At 43.2% G+C, this 17123-nt stretch overlaps 1 protein-coding gene and 1 long non-coding RNA gene across 9 annotated transcripts in view; one reads left to right on the plus strand and one right to left on the minus strand.

The window, feature by feature from the left end:
• Nucleotides 1-7323: 7323 nt before the first annotated feature.
• LOC126938913 (leucine-rich repeat-containing protein 37A3-like) overlaps nt 7324-17123 on the minus strand; it is a 40208-nt gene continuing 30408 nt past the window's right edge. For 7 of the 8 annotated variants that reach the window (XM_050763663.1, XM_050763662.1, XM_050763660.1 and 4 more), the window contains 4 exons: nt 15592-15710; nt 11841-13648; nt 11136-11240; nt 7324-7654 (listed from right to left, as the gene is read on the minus strand). In XM_050763663.1, coding sequence (XP_050619620.1) covers nt 7490-7654; nt 11136-11240; nt 11841-13648; nt 15592-15710 — 2197 coding nt within the window. In that variant the 3' untranslated portion in view covers nt 7324-7489. Of the gene's footprint in view, nt 7655-7969; nt 9534-11135; nt 11241-11840; nt 13649-15591; nt 15711-17123 lie in introns of those variants that run through there. The other variant, XR_007720226.1, reaches the window with a different exon arrangement.
• The window catches only part of LOC126938967 (uncharacterized), a 152403-nt gene continuing 149753 nt past the window's right edge, over nt 14474-17123 (plus strand). Inside the window, exon 1 of the long non-coding RNA XR_007720264.1 lies at nt 14474-14591. This is a non-coding gene — a long non-coding RNA (uncharacterized LOC126938967). The remainder of the gene's footprint in view (nt 14592-17123) is intronic.

Below are 17123 nucleotides of genomic sequence, written 5' to 3' on the forward strand. Positions count from 1 at the left end.
CAGGCTTGAGCCACCGCACCCGGCCCCGATTTTATTTTTAACATTCAAAGTATTTTTTTTTTTTTTTTTTGAGACGGAGTCTCGCTTTGTGGTCCAGGCTGGAGTGCAGTGGCCGAATCTCAGCTCACTGCAAGCTCCGCCTCCCGGGTTTACGCCATTCTCCTGCCTCAGCCTCCCGAGTAGCTGGGACTACAGGCACCCGCCACCTCGCCCGGCTAGTTTTTTGTATTTTTTAGTAGAGACGGGGTTTCACCGTGTTAGCCAGGATGGTCTCGATCTCCTGACCTCGTGATCCGCCCGTCTCGGCCTCCCAAAGGGCTGGGATTACAGGCTTGAGCCACCGCGCCCGGCCAACATTCAAAGTATTTTTAATTAACGTCAATGAGATATAACTTACACGTAATAAATTGCATCCATTTAAGTGTATAAATGGTTAAATTTTAACTCCAATTATTTTTTATACAAAATTTTATACCCAGGTTATGGTATTTACTCATTTTGTTTAAACTGTTAAAAATCACTATAATTGTTTATAGATCACTTTAGCTTCCAGATATGTCTGTTAGCTCTTTTATAGATGTGAGGTAGATTACGGTATTTTTGAAAAGGATATTTAGGGCCGGGTGCGGCGGCTCATGTCTGTAATTCCAGCACTTTGGGATCCCAAGGCGGGTGGATCACAAGGTCAGGAGTTTGAGACCAGCCTGCCTGGTGAAACTCCATCTCTACTAAACAAAATACAAAAAGTTAGCCGGGCATCGTGGCGCACACCTGCAGTCCCAGCTACTCGGGAGGCTGAGGCGGGAGAATTGTTTGAACCCGGCATGCAGAGGTTGCAGTGAGCTGAGATTACGCCACTGCACTCCAGCCTGGGCGACAGAGCAAGCCTCTGTCTCTCAAAAAAAAAAAAAAAAAAAAAAAAAAAGGCCGGGCGCGGTGGCTCAAGCCTGTAATCCCAGCACTTTGGGAGGCCGAGACGGGCGGATCACGAGGTCAGGAGATCGAGACCATCCTGGCTAACACGGTGAAACCCCGTCTCTACTAAAAAATACAAAAAACTAGCCGGGCGAGATGGCGGGCGCCTGTAGTCCCAGCTACTCGGGAGGCTGAGGCAGGAGAATGGCGTAAACCCGGGAGGCAGAGCTTGCAGTGAGCCGAGATCCGGCCACTGCACTCCAGCCTGGGCGACAGAGCGAGACTCCGTCTCAAAAAAAAAAAAAAAAAAGAAATTTAGGATGAAATAACTAATCAATATTGACAGTACCAGCAGTAATAAGGCTTATTCTAAACTTGCCTTACATTACTGTACTGTAATTGTAATCATGGGGAAAAAACCCTAGCATCTCTTCATTTTCTGTTTTTTAGAGGCCTTTAACATCTGCTAGTATCTCTGTAAAAATATTCACATTATTACATTTCTATAGTCATTTGTCTCTTTTTCATTAAATGAATTATGATAAAGAGTTGATAGAAAATAGTGGCCTTGGCCAGGCGCGGTGGCTCACGCCTGTAATCCCAACACTTTGGGAGGCTGAGGCGGGAGGATCATGAGGTCAAGAGATCAAGACCAACTTGGCCAACATGGTGAAACCCAGTCTCTACTTAAAATACAAAAATTAGCTGGGTGTGGTGGCACGCGCCTGTAGGCCCAGCTACGCAGGAGGCTGAGGTAGGAGAATCACTTGAACCTGGGAGGCAGAAGTTGCAGTCAGCCGAGATGGTGCTACTGCACTCCAGCCTGGCAAAAGAGGGAGACTCCATCTCAAAAAACAAAAAAAAGAAAGAAAAAAAAAAAGTAGCCATCTTGATTTTTTGTTTGTTTGTTTGTTTTGAGGGCTCTTGTTGCCCAGGCTGGAGTGCAGTGGCGTGATCTCGTCTCACTGCAACCTCCACCTCCCTGGTTTAAGCGATTCTCCAGCCTCAGCCTCCTGAGTAGCTGGAATTACAGGTGCGCGCCTCCATGCCCAGCTAATTTTTGTATTTTTAGTAGAGATGGGGTTTCATCATGTTGGCCAGGCCAGTCTCGAACGCCTGACCTCAGGGGATCCGCCTACAGTAGCACTGCAGGTACCCACCCAGCCCAATTGCTGCAGATTCCTTCCCTACCTCCCCTGCCCTCCCCCCTTCCCCTTGCTCACTCCTGGGCTGTGCATCCTGCTCTGATCGCCCCCCAACCCCGCTGACCACCGAAATAGGGGAAATGCAAGGACACATCAAGTGGCAAAAATACTAGATTTACAAGAGGAAAGAGGTGCACTGTTCAAAATGGAGATTGCATTGTTGCAGTTTGCAGGCCACACTCGCTCGATCTCTCTCCCCCACCAACCAACCCCTTCTTCTTCCTCTTCAAAAACTGTGTGCAGTACAGTGTCTCCACCGGGCAGGATAGAAACTTTGGCAAACACATATCCATTGCATTCATTTTTCTCTCCTTGTTTTGCTGTGATTTTCTGGAATGAAAGAAACCTCTTGTTTTGCAAACCTCTTTGCATTTCTAATGAGGTTTCTTTCAGATTTTTATTGTATATCTATTCCGTAAAAGGGAATTAAGGATTTGGACAGATTGTGGCACACAAACACACACAAAAACATGCCTTTTTTCCCTAGCTGTGGTTTTTAAATTGTGTTAAGGAAACGGATCATTTGGGTTAGTAGGGGAACCTTATCTGGTCCTGTGTGTTCGTTTTTATTCTTCGAGTGCTAATGGGCCCGTGCAACAGCTGCTGGTAAATGGCTGATTAAAAAGCAAAGCAGAAAGCCAAACAAGACCCAACCAAATTTGGTAATTCATCCGATTCAAAATTGTTTTGGTTAAATCAAAAATAAAAGCACAAGACCGCAGGAACAGGCGTCTTAACTCATTTGATCGCTTTGCCTTGCTTGGGAAATGCAGTTTCGTGTCACCTGTTGCAGAAGATGTGTACTTGATCATCTAGACATAATTGCCGAAGATGAACTTTTGGACCAACTTCTGTCACACAGCGTCAGTATCAGATTTCTTACACAGCGACTTTTACTTTTCACTCTATTTCTGAGGAAAAAGCCTTCCCAAAATCCATAATGAATTTCTCCTTGGTAACCCCTCTTCTGTTTTCACACAGAAAAGTTTCTCTAGGCTGGTGCTGAGATACATTTTGTTAAACACACCCCGCCCCGTGACAAGGCTGCTTTGTATTAAATACGTAGTTGCGATGTACTAAATTGTGAAATTAACATAACCGAAGCAACAACTGGCAAGATTTTTTCTTTATAATTTTGCAAATCTAGATTAGTTAAATTAGAATCTGGTTTTAAAAGCATTTAAAAAATAAAGTTTATGAGGAAATGTTTGTGAGGAAAAAGGACCCCTTTTTCCTTGAAGTAAGGCATGTCTTTCTCAGAGACACTAGGGTAGTACAAGTGGTTAAATTGAATTTTTTTTTTTTTTTTTTTTTTTTTGAGGTGGAGTCTCGCTCTGTCGCCCAGGCTGGAGTGCAGTGGCCAGATCTCAGCTCACTGCAAGCTCTGCCTCCCGGGTTTACGCCATTCTCCTGCCTCAGCCTCCCAAGTAGCTGGGACTCCAGGCGCCCACCACCTCGCCTGGCTAGTTTTTTGTATTTTTTAGTAGAGACGGGGTTTCACCGTGTTAGCCAGGATGGTCTCGATCTCCTGACCTTGTGATCCACCCGTCTCGGCCTCCTAAAGTGCTGGGATTACAGGCTTGAGCCACCGCGCCCGGCAAATTTGTTTTTTTAAATAAATGCTTAAATACTTATTGGAGAAGTAGGGTAGTATTATATTAAGCCAAATGTAAACCCACGTAGGTTGTCCTAACATAAACTGAAAAAGGTAATTACTTTTGCCCGGTGGTCAGCATCGTTGCCAGACTTGTCCTGGGAGGCTGGCTGAAGAATGAAGGGAATGAATCAAGTGTCAGGTATTTATGTCTTATATGTAGAAAGGACTACATGTAAATTCTTGGCAACTTAATTTTAGTACTTTTTTTTTTTTTTTTTTGAGATGGAGCCTTGCTGTCGCCTAGGTTGGAGTGCAATGGCGGGATCTTGCCTCACTGCAACCTCTACCTCCTGGGCTCAAGCGATTCTCCTGCCTCAGCCTCTTGAGCAGCTTGGATTACAGGTGCCCACCAGCACGCCTCGCTAATTTTTGTATTTTTAGTAGAGATGGGGTTTTACTATGTTGGCCACACTGGTCTGGAACTCCTGACCTCAAGTGATCTGCCCACCTTGGCCTCCCAAAGTGCTGGGATTACAGGCGTGAGCCACCACACCCGGTCCTTAGATGTGTCTTGTGCTTTGCATGCAAGTGTGTGTTAGTAATGGACTTCTTTTGTAAAATAATTTTATTATACTAGAAAAGTGTGTGTGTATATATATATATATTTGGACAGCATCTCTCAGGCTGGAGTGTATATATATATATACACACTTTTATGTGTGTGTGTGTATATATATATATTTTTTTTTGGACAGCATCTCTCAGGCTGGAGTGCAGTGGCGCGATTCCAACTCATGGCAACCTCCACCTCCTGGGTCAAGTGATTCTCCTGCTTCAGCCTCCTGAGTAGCTGGGATTACAGGCAGCTGCCACCACACCCAGCTAACTTTTGTATTTTTAGTAGAGACGGGGTTTCACCGTGTTGGCCAGGCTGGTCTTGAACTCCTTAACACAGGTGATCCACCCACCTTGGCCCCCTAAAATGCTGGGATTACAGGTGTGAGCCACCACCTAAGGCCAAGTATATTCTTTTGATTTTAAAAATTAAAATAAAATCCAAACCACAATGAGATGCCACTTCACATTCACTAGCATGGGTGTAATTGTTTAAAAAAAATAAAAATAAAAAGTGTTGGAGAGGATTTGGGAAACTGGAGAAAGTAAAACCATGTAGCACTATGGAAAATACTTTGGCGGTTAGTCAAAAAGTTAAACTTAGAGCTACTATATGACCTAGTAATTTTATTCATACATACATAGTCAAAAGAATTGCAAACATATAATCATGCAGAAACGTATACTCATATGTATGCAGCAGCATTATTCTCAATGACCAAAAGGTGGAAACAACCTCCATGTGCATTAACTGATGAATGGATAACACAAATGTGATTGATCCATATAACGGATGTATTCTTCAGCCTTGAAAGGAAGAAAATTCTGACATGGAGAACCCTTGAGGGCGTTATGCTAAGTGAAATAAGCCAGTTACCAAAGGAGAAATACTGTGTGATTCCACTCACATGAGGTACTCAGAGTGGTCAGATTCATAGAGACAGAAAGTAGAAGGGTGGTTACCGTGGGCTGGGAGAAGGAGAGAATGGGGTTAGTGTTTAATAGGTCCAGAGTTTCAATTAGGGAAGATGAAAAAGTTCTGGAGATTTGTTGTACAACAATGTGAATGTACTTAACACTACTGAATTGTACACTTAAAAGTGGATAGAGACAACCAGGTGTGGTAGCTGATGCCTGCAATCCCAGTACTTTGGGAGGCCGAGGTAGGCAGATCACTTGAGTCCATGAGTTTAAGATCAGCCTGGGCAACATAGCGAAATCCTGTCTCTACAAACAATGCAAAAATTAGCTAGGTGTGGTGGTGTGTGCCTGTGGTCCCAGTTACTTGTGAGACTGAGGTAGGAGGATCACCTGAGCCTGGGGAGGGGTTAAGGCTGCAGTGAGCTGTGATCAGACCACTGCACTCTAGCTGGGAAGACAGAGTGAGACCCTGTCTCAAAAAAAAGGTAGGGGGAGGGGGCAGTGATTAGAGTTTAAATGTTATGTTATGCCTACTTAACTGTTTGAAGTCACACACAAAAGTCTTATTTAGTGAAATTATGTATTTTATGATTTCATTTATATGAAATGTCCCAAATGGGCAAATTCATAGGAAGTAAGTAAATACTTGCCAGGAAATGGGAGAGGAAATGGGGAGTAGGGCCAGTGATTCTGGGGCTTCTTTCTGGGGTGATGAAAATGTTCTGGAATTAAATAGTGGTGATGGCTGTACAGCCTTGTGAATACTATACTAAAACCCACTAAATTCTGCACTTATTTAAAAGGGTGAATTTATGGTGTATAAATTACATCTCAATAAAAATTAATAAAAAGGAGTGGTGTGAGGAATTGGGAAAACATAAACACACACATATATATACACATACATATATGCGCCTTAACCCTAATCAGTTCCCTTTGTCCTTTCTGCAACAAAGTTATACCCAACTGATACTATAAGGTATATAGTCCAGATCTATCTGTCTCTCTCTCTCTCTCTATATATATATATATACACACACACACACACACACACATATATATATATATCTGTATCTTTCCAGAAAAATATGCAAAATGGCTTGGTGAATTTTCTTTTTAATTTTAACACTTCAACTTTTTTTTGGCCAGTCATGGTGACTCACACCTGTAATCCCAGCAGTTTGGGAGGCCGAGGTGGGTGGATCACTATAACCCAGGAATTCAAGACCAGCCTGGGCAACATATTGAGACCCCTTCTTTACAAAAAATACAAAAATTCACCAGGCTTGGTGGCACGTGCCTGTAGTTCCAGCTACTTGAGAAGCTGAGGCAGGAGGATCGCTTGAGCCTGGGAGGCAGAGGTTGCAGTGAGCCGAGATTGCACCACTGCACTCCAGCCTGGGTGAGAGTCAAACCTTGTTTCAAAAAAAAAAAAAAAAAAAAATCTAGCCTCGCAGTGGCTTATTCCTGTAATCCCAACCCTTCTGGAGGCCTTTAAGGCAGGAGGATGCCTTGAGCCCGGGAGTTTGAGGCTGCAGTGAGCTGTGATTCTGCCATTGCACTCCAGCTTGGGAGACAGAAAGAGACCTTGTCACAAATATACATTTTTTTCTTTGCTTTCTTCCTTTTTTTTTTTTTTTTTTAAAGACAGGGTCTCACTCTTTTCACCCTGTCACCCCCCAGGTTGGGGTGTAACGGCTCAACGTCAGCTCACTGCAACCTCCCAGGTTCAAGTGATACTCCCAACTCAGCCTACCAAGTAGATAGGACTACAGGTGCACACCACCACATCTGGCTAATTTTTGTGTATTTTTTGTAGAGATGGGGGTTTTGTCAGGTTGCCCAAACTCCTGGGCTCAAGCGATCCACCCAGCTCAGCCTCCCAAAGTGCTGGGATTACAGGTGTGAGCCATTGCGCCCGGCCAGTTTTTTCCTTTTACTGTGTCTGTGGTTCAACAATTTCCTTTTTTCCTCGTTCTCTATGGACTTTCTACTTCATTTGGACTCTGCTTAGATTGGCCTAGTTTTCTCTTTAGTCAAATCTTCAGGAACCAATTTATTAAAATTAAAAATGATCTAACAAGCTTTATTTTTATTATTGTTAAAAATCCTCATTTTGAGTAACACAACCACAAAGTAAAGAATGTTATCATTGATTTAACCAGTAAAAAAACAATACTTAATAATAAAATTTAAAAAACATGGCTCCAGGCCATCTGGATGCCTTAACTTGGGCTCAGGGGCCTGACACTGATGAGTCTTCTTTATCCTCCTCTGATGCCCTTGTGTGGGAATTAATCCGTGATGAGTCTTCTTTATCTTCCTCTGATGCCCTTTTGTAGGAATGAATCCGTGATGAGTCTTCTTTATCCTCCTCTGATGCCCTTTTGTGGGAATGAATCTGTTTTGGAAGAAAACACAATTAAGGTTATCCATCACAACAACCACTATCTCCAAATCTGTATTCATTCCTTTTATTCATTTTAAGTCTCATCTACCTGATGAGATAAGATTTTTGAAGACAGGAATTGTATGCTGTTTAACAGAGCTTTGATTCTTCCACAGTTCAGTCATCCTTGCTATCTTGCGGGGGACTGGTTCTAGGATACCGCCCCCACACCATACCAGAATCTGTGGATGCTCAATCCCTTACATATAATGGTGCAGTATTTGCATATAACCAACATACATCCCCCCATATACTTTATTTACTTACTTGGAGACAGGATCGTCCTCTGTCACTTAGGCTGGAGTGCAGTGTCACAATCACAGCTCACTGCAGCCTCAACCTCCTGGGCTCCAATGATCCTCCCACCTCAGCCTCTTGGGTAGCTGGCACTACAGGTGCATACCACCACACCTGGCTATTTTTTTTATTTTTATTAAAGACAAGGTCTCACTATGCTGCCCAGGTTGGCCTCCCAAAGTGTTGGGACTACAAGTGTCAGTCAACATGCCTGGTCCCACGTACTTTAGGTCATCACTAATAAAATGTATAGCTATTGTACAATGGCAACAGTTGTTATACTGTACTTTCTATTTGTATTTTTATTGTTTCTTTTTTCAAATATTCACCTTATCCAGTTGAATCTGAAGATGTGGACCTGCTGATGAAGAGGGCTAACTGTATCTAACTTAGGGTCTTGCATGCAGCTGACACTTAATGCATTTTATTGACTGTTTTAGCTAACATTCAATGGACAATTCCTAATAAAAAACTCTTAAAAGTATGAAAAAAAGGAAACCTGCTCTAAAGTGGCAGGAAAACCAGCCTGGGCAACATAGCGAGACCTTGTGTCTACAAAAAAAGTTTTAAAATTTCACTGCCTGCCTGTAGTCCCAGCCACTCTGGAAGCTGAGGCAGGAGGATCCCCTAAGCCCAGGAGTTTGAGGTTACAGTCAGCTAGATTACACCATTGCCCTCCAGTCTGGGTGACGACAAGGCCCTGAGAAAGAAAAAAAGAGAAAGGAAAGGAAGGAAAGAGTGTAAGTATTTAAAAGGAAGAGGCAAAACTATCATTATTTGCATATAAAACAATAAATGTTAGCAAAAGAAGCCTAAGAGAATCAACTAAGATTTTACTGGAAGTAATATGAGAATTCAGTACAGTGACTAGAAACAAATTCAAGAGAACAGCACACAGAAGTCAAATACTTGTCAGATGTACCACCAATAACTAATTAGAAAATGGAAATAATTCCCATTTACAATGGCAATACAAATGTATGAAGTATTTAGGAAGAAAAATACAAAGATCTGTTATGTAACAAAAGACATGTAAGATCTGTATGATGGAAACCCTAAAACTCTTCTGAAAGACATTAACAAGAAATGAATAAATGACGTGAAATACCATGTTCCCAGAATGTTGTACAGATGTCAATTCTCAAATTAATCTACAAATTTAAGGTAATCCTATTCAAATTCCAAGATAGTTTTTGGTGGTAGCTGTTTTTAAGACAGGGTCTCGCTCTGTTGTCCAGGCTAGAGTGCAGTGGTATGACCACAGCACACTTCATCCTCAACCTCCCAGGCTCAAGCAATCCTCCCACTTCAGCCTCTGAAGTCTCTCATATGGTGTCCAAGAAATGGGGACAAATCTCACAAAGGGACTAGGCTCAGGAGGGCTGGAATATTCAGGGAAGGTGGTTTTTTGGTTTTGTTTTGTTTTTGTTTTTGTTTGTTTGTTTGTTTGTTTTTTGAGACAGAGTCTCGCTCTGTCCCCCAGGCTGGAGTGCAGTGGCTGGATCTCAGCTCACTACAAGCTCTGCCTCCCGGGTTCACGCCATTCTCCTGCCTCAGCCTCCCGAGTAGCTGGGACTACAGGCGCCCGCCACCTCGCCCGGCTAGTTTTTTTTTTTTTGTATTTTTTAGTAGAGACGGGGTTTCACCGTGTTAGCCAGGATGGTCTCGATCTCCTGACCTCGTGATCCGCCCGTCTCGGCCTCCCAAAGTGCTGGGATTACAGGCTTGAGCCACCGCGCCCGGCCTGTTTTTGTTTTTTGAGGCAGAGTCTCGCTTTGTCACCAAAGCTCGAGTGCAGTGGCCCGATCTTGGCTCGCTGCATGCTCTGCCTCCCAGGTTCATGCCATTCTCCTGCCTCAGCCTCACGAGTAGCTGGGACTACATGCGCCTGCCACCACGCACAGCTAATTTTTTATATTTTTAGTAGAGATAGGGTTTCACTGTGTTAGCCAGGATGGTCTCGATCTCCTGACCTCATGATCTGCCGCCTCAGCCTCATGAAAGTGCTGGGATTACAAGCGTGAGCCACCGCGCCAGGCCTATTCAGGGAAGGTTTCAAGCAGAAAGATGAACTTGAGTTGACTTTGGAGAGATTCATGGGACTCCCACAGGCAGAGTGAAATAAGGGCATTTTAGATGGACAAACACACAGACAAGAGCAGAAATGCGGATGGTGTGACTTGAGGTATGGTAAGTTGAAGCTCTGGCTGGAATGGAGGGCTGCCACAATAATGGAAATGGTAAATGAAGCAAATAAGGTTGGATTGGGAGCATGGCGTCAAGGTTACCAGCTTATTAAATCACTCTTCCAATATGCTAGCAGTGGCCTGTTGGGAAAAGTAATACATTATGTAATTGAACAAAAGGCAAACAGAGGCAAGCTCCAGGAATGGACACTGTGAACAGGACTCGCCCCAGAGTAGCCAGATGTAGGCTTTAGATATGTTGATGCAGGTTGAGCATCTCTGATCCAAGGGGGAATGTCTCACATGGTCTCCAAGAAACGGTGACACATCTCACAGAGGGCCTAGGCTCAGGAGGGCTCGAGTATGAGACATTCCCCCTCCCCTGTGAACTTAAAAATGTGGCCAACAATTTTTTTAAAAAATGGCTACCCTGTAGCGCTTTAACTGGACCTATTTAGACAACACGTTACACACTGGAAAAGGATGATACTGTGTGAACCTAATAAGTCTACAAGACAATACTTCTCTCTATTGGCTGCCTCCTTCCTCTCCAGGGTGATGACAACTCCGTGAGGTGGAGATCATACGTCTCTCATCCTTTCAGCAACAAGGAAATAAATGAGTGGCAGAGTAAGGGGTGACTTGGTGAGTACATCTAATTGTTGACATCGTTTTACGTGGGAGAAATTTTGCTATTATATCAACTTCTTAAAATAGTCTAGTGGGATTAACTTGGTTTCATTTCACAGAGATCTCCTGGAAGCGAGGATCCTTTAAAATCCTGGAATATACACTGCAGTAAAAGAACAAAGCGTACGTCAGCCTTAACCGACTGAAGAATGTCAAGTAGCAGCAGGTGGGAAAGTGGCTTTGGTTTTCAGTTTGTGGGCTCTGAATCCACAAAAAGACAGGACTGCATTCTGAAAACCTGAATTAATTATTATTCTTACCTCAATGAGACAAAAAATTATGATCAAAATTGTTAGTATTACAGTCACAGATATTGCCAAGATGAGTTTGCTGTTATAGCCATATCCTGGAACGTCTTTCATGAGCTAAAAAAAAAAAAAAAAAAAAAAAGGAAAGAACAATTAAAAAAAAAAAAAGAGAGAATGGAAGCTAACTTCTCAAAACCCCAGTATTCCAGGTGAGTAGCTTACAGGTTCTTTTTTATTTTTATTTTTTGAGACAGAGTCTCACTCTGTCACCCAGGCTGGAGTGCAGTGGTGTGATCACAGTTCACTAGACTCGACCTCCCTGGGCTCAGGTGATCCTCCCACTTCAGCCTCTCGAGTAGCTGGGACTACAGGCACTTGTCATCACCCCCGCTAATTTTTTTTATTTTTGTGGAGACAGGGTTTCACTATGTTGGCCAAGCTAGTCTCAAACTCCTGACCTCAAGTGATCCACCCACCTTGGCCTCCCAAAGTGCTGGGATTACAGGCGTGAGCTACCACCCCTGGTCTACAGTTCACCTTGTGCACTAATCTATTTCACCTTCTACATGAGCAAAGTGGGAGATCACCGTCATGGCCAAAGTTACATGACCAGGACAAGCTATGGCCTGGGAGTCTCAGGTTCTCCTGTGTGGGCACTTTCCTGGAATACACTAAATGATGGGAAATCTGGGTCTCATGTTTCTGTGGGGTCCTCACCTCACTCAACTTCTGCTCTTTCTGTTCACTCTGGGCTTCCATGCTCTCATTAATATAGTTCTCAGTTTTCCACTGTTCTGTATCCCATTCTGCCTTGGACGCCTTTACTTCCTGCTGCTCACTGAGAAGCTTCATCAGGAGGCCTGTCCTGGAGATGAGCTTGGCACAGGTCAGTTGCACACGGGTTTCAGAGCAGTCCATCTTTAAGGTCCGGATAACATGAGAAATAAACCTTCTCACATCCTCGCTGGGGATGAGGGACCGTAGCTGCTCGGTTAGCTGAATTTCAAACTGATCACCTGGGGATGAGAGCAACGGGTAATTGAAGCTTTTGGGCTCGGGGGACAGGTCAGTGCCCATGTTGTTGTATTCCCATTGTGTCTGATTAGTTCGTTTAACAGCTGGCCCTAAGTTGAACGCAGTCCCAGCGGAATCTGCCTCAGGAGGAGGATTGTAGGTTGTGTTTTCAGAGATGGTGCCTTCCGGCATAGTAGTGTTTTCCATAAAAATGTTTTCTTTGAAGGCATTTCTTGCAGTTGTGTTCTTTACATTAGTGTTCTCTATAACACGTTCTGAAGGATCAAATAGTTTAGGAAAAGGATTTTCCTGAGGACTCAGGTCTACTAAAGGCAAAAAAGTCCCTTGTGAAGGGGAATTTATGAGGCTCTTCGCTGCAGAGAATGGCGGCCTGTTTGCAAGCATCAGTCTATCGAGGTAACTTTTCTTTCTCAACTTTTGACTCTTTTTGGCCTTGGGTGTGCTGTGGGCCACGCGGGAGCGAGTTTTATGAAAGCGGTAGTTTTTTCTGGAATGTACGATTGGTTTAGCAGCCTTCGTATTCTTAACTCTAGCCTTTGCATTTTCTAAAATGAAAACGGCATGGGTTAAGTCTTTCGATCTGTCTCTGACCTCAGGTAGGGCTTTTGCAGGGGTGGAGGCAGAAGGCTCGCCCATGGAGAAGGGTTTCAGCTCAGAGGGGACTGCCGCCTTACGCTCTTGGGTGAATGAAGGCTTCATATAGATGGCATTTCCCGCTAACTTCTCACGCCCCTGCTCTGTGTGAGGCTGTTCCAGCTCCCTTGAGACCGGGCTCCCGAGCCTTTTTTCTTGGGCAGCGCTCTCCACAAATGCCTGCGCACCCTCTTCCCTCCTGGTGCTCTGCTTTCCCACCTCTTTGAAGTGCCTTTTCTGGATGCTCCTTGGGCCCGTGAGGACTCTGTTCACTCTCTGCAGGTTGTTGCCTACACTTTGAATCTTTGCCAGGCTGTTTTCCTGTGGTTGGACAGTTTCTAATTTCTTTTCAAATAATTGGCGTTTAAATTTGTTACCTAGAAGGCTGGTCTGCATAAGCATGGCAGTTTTTTCTTCCCTTTTAACTTCATCGATTTTTTCTTGTATTTCTGTATCTAACATATTTTCCAGCAAGTACAGCTTTCTCAACTTACTTTCGTAAGTTGAGTTGTTGGATGCAGGTTGAAGAGAGGGGCCCTTTGTATTGTTTTTCAAAATACTCAGGGGCCTGTCTCCATCTTGTGCATTAGAAAAGAGCCGTTTCATGAACGGTAACAACATTGATTCCGCATCTAGATTTCCTGCTGAGAAATACGGCAAGATGTAACTTAGTGCACTGATAACCTCACTCTCGTCATTGGTGTCTAGCTGCTCACTCCCAAAGCCTGACAAGTTGATGTCACTGCTGTCTGAGGGCGCTTCCGGCTCAATAGTCAGCTCAGTGCTCGTGTGCTTCTTCCGGGCTTGTAACACCTTCATGAACGCTCCTTCTGGATTCCCTACAGATGCTTCTTCAGCTGTGAAAAAAGAAGAGACTGTTTTGATCATGAAAGATGATGGGACAGCATGCATCAGTCCACAGCTGTACGCCCCAGTCACACAGAGTAGGAGTCAGCAAACATTCGAGTGCCATTCAGAGAGGAGAAACACACACCCAATCCTAAACCTACGAAATGGCAACAACGAAAGAGAAAAAGACATCTTTTGAAAACATGGCCACCTACTTGGAACATTCCATAGTGTGACACAGAGTAAGTCTGCTTAGGATTATTCCGTTGATCCCCAGGGGCCAGTTGCCCAGTGCTCAGTCAAAGCTCAAGGTTGAAGACAAGTGCTACCGTGATGACCTGATGAGCTGGCCTCTCTGCAGGCTGCTCCATACCCTGTGCTGTCCTGACTCAGATGCAGAGAGAGAGCACAAGGCTCCCTCTCTCCTTGTCCTCAGTGTACCCGTGTTCTTGCTACCATCACAGCTGAATGCAGTGGAAGGCAGTCCTCTGAGAGGAGCACGGTAGAGATGCTAATGTGGAGAGCCCCTCCCATTGCTGATAGACCCTCATCTGGCACACGCTCCACCCACCCACCCCATTCTCTGGTCCCACATACTGTAGCTCCATCACAGAAGACGCGACATGGAAAAAACACCGTGTCCACCCTAATTCTTTTCTTAAATTTGGGCAGGGATTCAGGGTGTAGGTTAAGAGGTTTTTAATTTGCCAGATTGTATGCCTATGTTGTTAAATATACAATGAATCTATGGTATGACAGCAGTTTCTGGATAAACATCACTTGAGGTCCTAAAATGCAGAAGGGAAAAAGCAACTTTTGTCAGATGCCTACTTTGCTTTCATTTCATCTCTAATATTTTGCATGCAGAATCATCCAAAGCTTCTGACTGCATGAAGGTCAAGTGTACCAGTGTGCAGCTGATTTTCTTTTCCAGAATTAAAAGTATTTTGGGTGGTGCTGAGGGTCAGAGGAAGAAGTAAAGATTGTGAGAAAGGAGAAACACGGGCTTGGGGAGAACCCAGGATTGGGACAGAAGACCTGGCACAAGGTACAGCACTTAGCACCTCTGATCTTGTTTTTCCTCATCTGTAAAAGGAGATTACCAATGCTTTTCTGCCCACCTCCTGGGGAGAAGGGAAGAATATAATTGGTAAAAAAAATTTTGAAAAATAAGCAACATTTTCTTTAAATAAGTAGCCAAGCATTATTCATCATCCACCCCATATCACTGGTAGATACCTGTATTCAAGCTATCTGGACATGAAAGCAGTCACATTTTAGAAGTCATGAAGTTGGTGCTAATAAACCTAATCTACAGAAAAACTCCTGAAAGCACTTGAGCATTTGTTCTGTGAATAGAAAGGTTTGAGATTCAGAGCACGTTCAGAGTTGGATGGTCTAAGCTTGGAAAATCCCTCATTCCATTAGAAGAGCCAGGTAGCAATTTCTGGTTATGGAACCAGAAGCTCTCAGGCTTCAAATAAAATAGCATCACTTGTACTCTTATAAAATTGTGAAAACAAAAACAAAAACAAAACCGGATCTACATCTGTCCTATAAGGCCAAGAGTACTTGAGATCTCATGGATATAAAACCAGCTTACAAACTACATTGCACTGTATGAAAAAATTATCACTGGGGGCAAAGCATCAAGCACAGAGCACAGTACACAGTGTGTGGATGTTAATGTTATTCCCTAGTCTTCCCATTCCTTTGTCTTGGTCCTTTATGAATATGGAACAGTTCTATTATTACATTTTCTAATAATAACTGAGAACCTGACTCTCAGCAAGGGAATAGTTCAGAAATTGAGGGAGTTTAACTCTGAATGAGTAAATAAAAATAAAGCAATTATATCATTACTTTACAAATTTATCAATTAAAAATAAAAAATTTAAAAACAAATACTTAAAATAATGTAACAATTGATCACCAGGCAATTTGGACTCACGACAATGTATGGTGTTTGTCAGACATGCACTGTTGCAATGCAGCTTGACTGTCTTGCAGACAACCTCAATGCTATTTTTAAATTGGCAGAGGCAGCAGGCCATATGGCTAGGTAAGATCCTATAGATGAAAACAGAGAACAATAAATTAGTGGTAAAGCGGCTGAGTAGGTAAAGGAGGCAGGCCAACGCTACCAGAGGGCTGGGCGAAAAGGTGTTATTGAGGCCTGTGGACTGAACAGTTGGGTAGGAACTAGAAGGCCAATAGGAAGGAGGACAGAGGTGCCCAACCGAAGGATAAGCATGGCAGTGAGTATGGTATGCCTAGAATAAAGGTGGTTGGGATTAGAATTGGGTGACACTGATCAGTAGCTTAATTCAGAAGTATTTCTTCCCAACTCAAAAGTCTCACTTTGGGCTGAAAGTACACAGGAAGAAGGTAGACTTCTAAGAAGAGTCTGAGTAAGTCCCCAACTTCTGGAGGCCCTTTCTCAATTCCTTTTGGGAGTGGGAAATACTAGAAATTACTCTGTGCATTAAAAATAGTTTAGTTCAACCTGGATTGTGGGGTTAAAAAGTAACAGAGATTGCATTGGTCAAATCTGGACAATTTGAGCATTCAAAAGAATAACAACAATAATAAGCTATAACATAATTAATATATAAAAAAGAATCAATGAAGAATGATATTAAAAAAGAAAGAAGGGGAGTTCTTTAATGAAATAAAGCCAGATAATAAATGTGGAAGGAATGACAGAATTTTAAAAAGTGTCACTTTGTAACCACCAGTAATAAAAATTGATTCAGACAAGGATTATCACTGATGGACAGCTGGGTGAAAAGACATCTGAGAACAGGATCTTCAGTGATCTCAAAGTACCACCTCACAGATTATTTATTAACTATGGGAAAAATTACTTTTTTTAAAAAATGAGACAAGGTCTCACTCTATCACCCAGGCTGAATGAAATACAGTGGCAAAATCATAGCTCACTGCAGCCTTGACCCCCTTTTAACTTCCCTTTTAACTTCATCGATTTTTTCTTGTATTTCTATATCTAACATATTTTCCAGCAAGTACAGCTTTCTCAATTTACTTTCGTAAGTTGAGTTGTTGGATGCAGGTTGAAGAGAGGGGCCCTTTGTATTGTTTTTCAAAATACTCAGGGGCCTGTCTCCATGACAGGGGATCATGGAGTTCGAGACCCCCTCAGGAGTTCGAGACCAGCCTGGGCAACATAGTGAAACCCTGTCTCTACTAAAATCTCGAACTCCTGAGCTCAAGCAACCCTTTCTCCTTGGTCTCCCAAAGTGCTGGGATTATAGGCACGAGCCCAGAGGTTTTGTTATTCTTTTCCTGCCCCCAACTTTTGATTTTAAACATTTTCTTTTTTCTTTAAGCCTTAGGATGGCTGGGAAGCATTTTCAAATGGTGTAATGAACACCTGTATAACTTTCATCTAGAATCAACAGTTGCTAATACTTTGCCACATTTGCTTTCCATGTGTGTATCTCTATACATTTTCTTGACAAG

This window comes from Macaca thibetana, chromosome 16, assembly GCF_024542745.1.
Source record: "Macaca thibetana thibetana isolate TM-01 chromosome 16, ASM2454274v1, whole genome shotgun sequence".
Lineage (NCBI taxonomy): Eukaryota > Metazoa > Chordata > Mammalia > Primates > Cercopithecidae > Macaca > Macaca thibetana.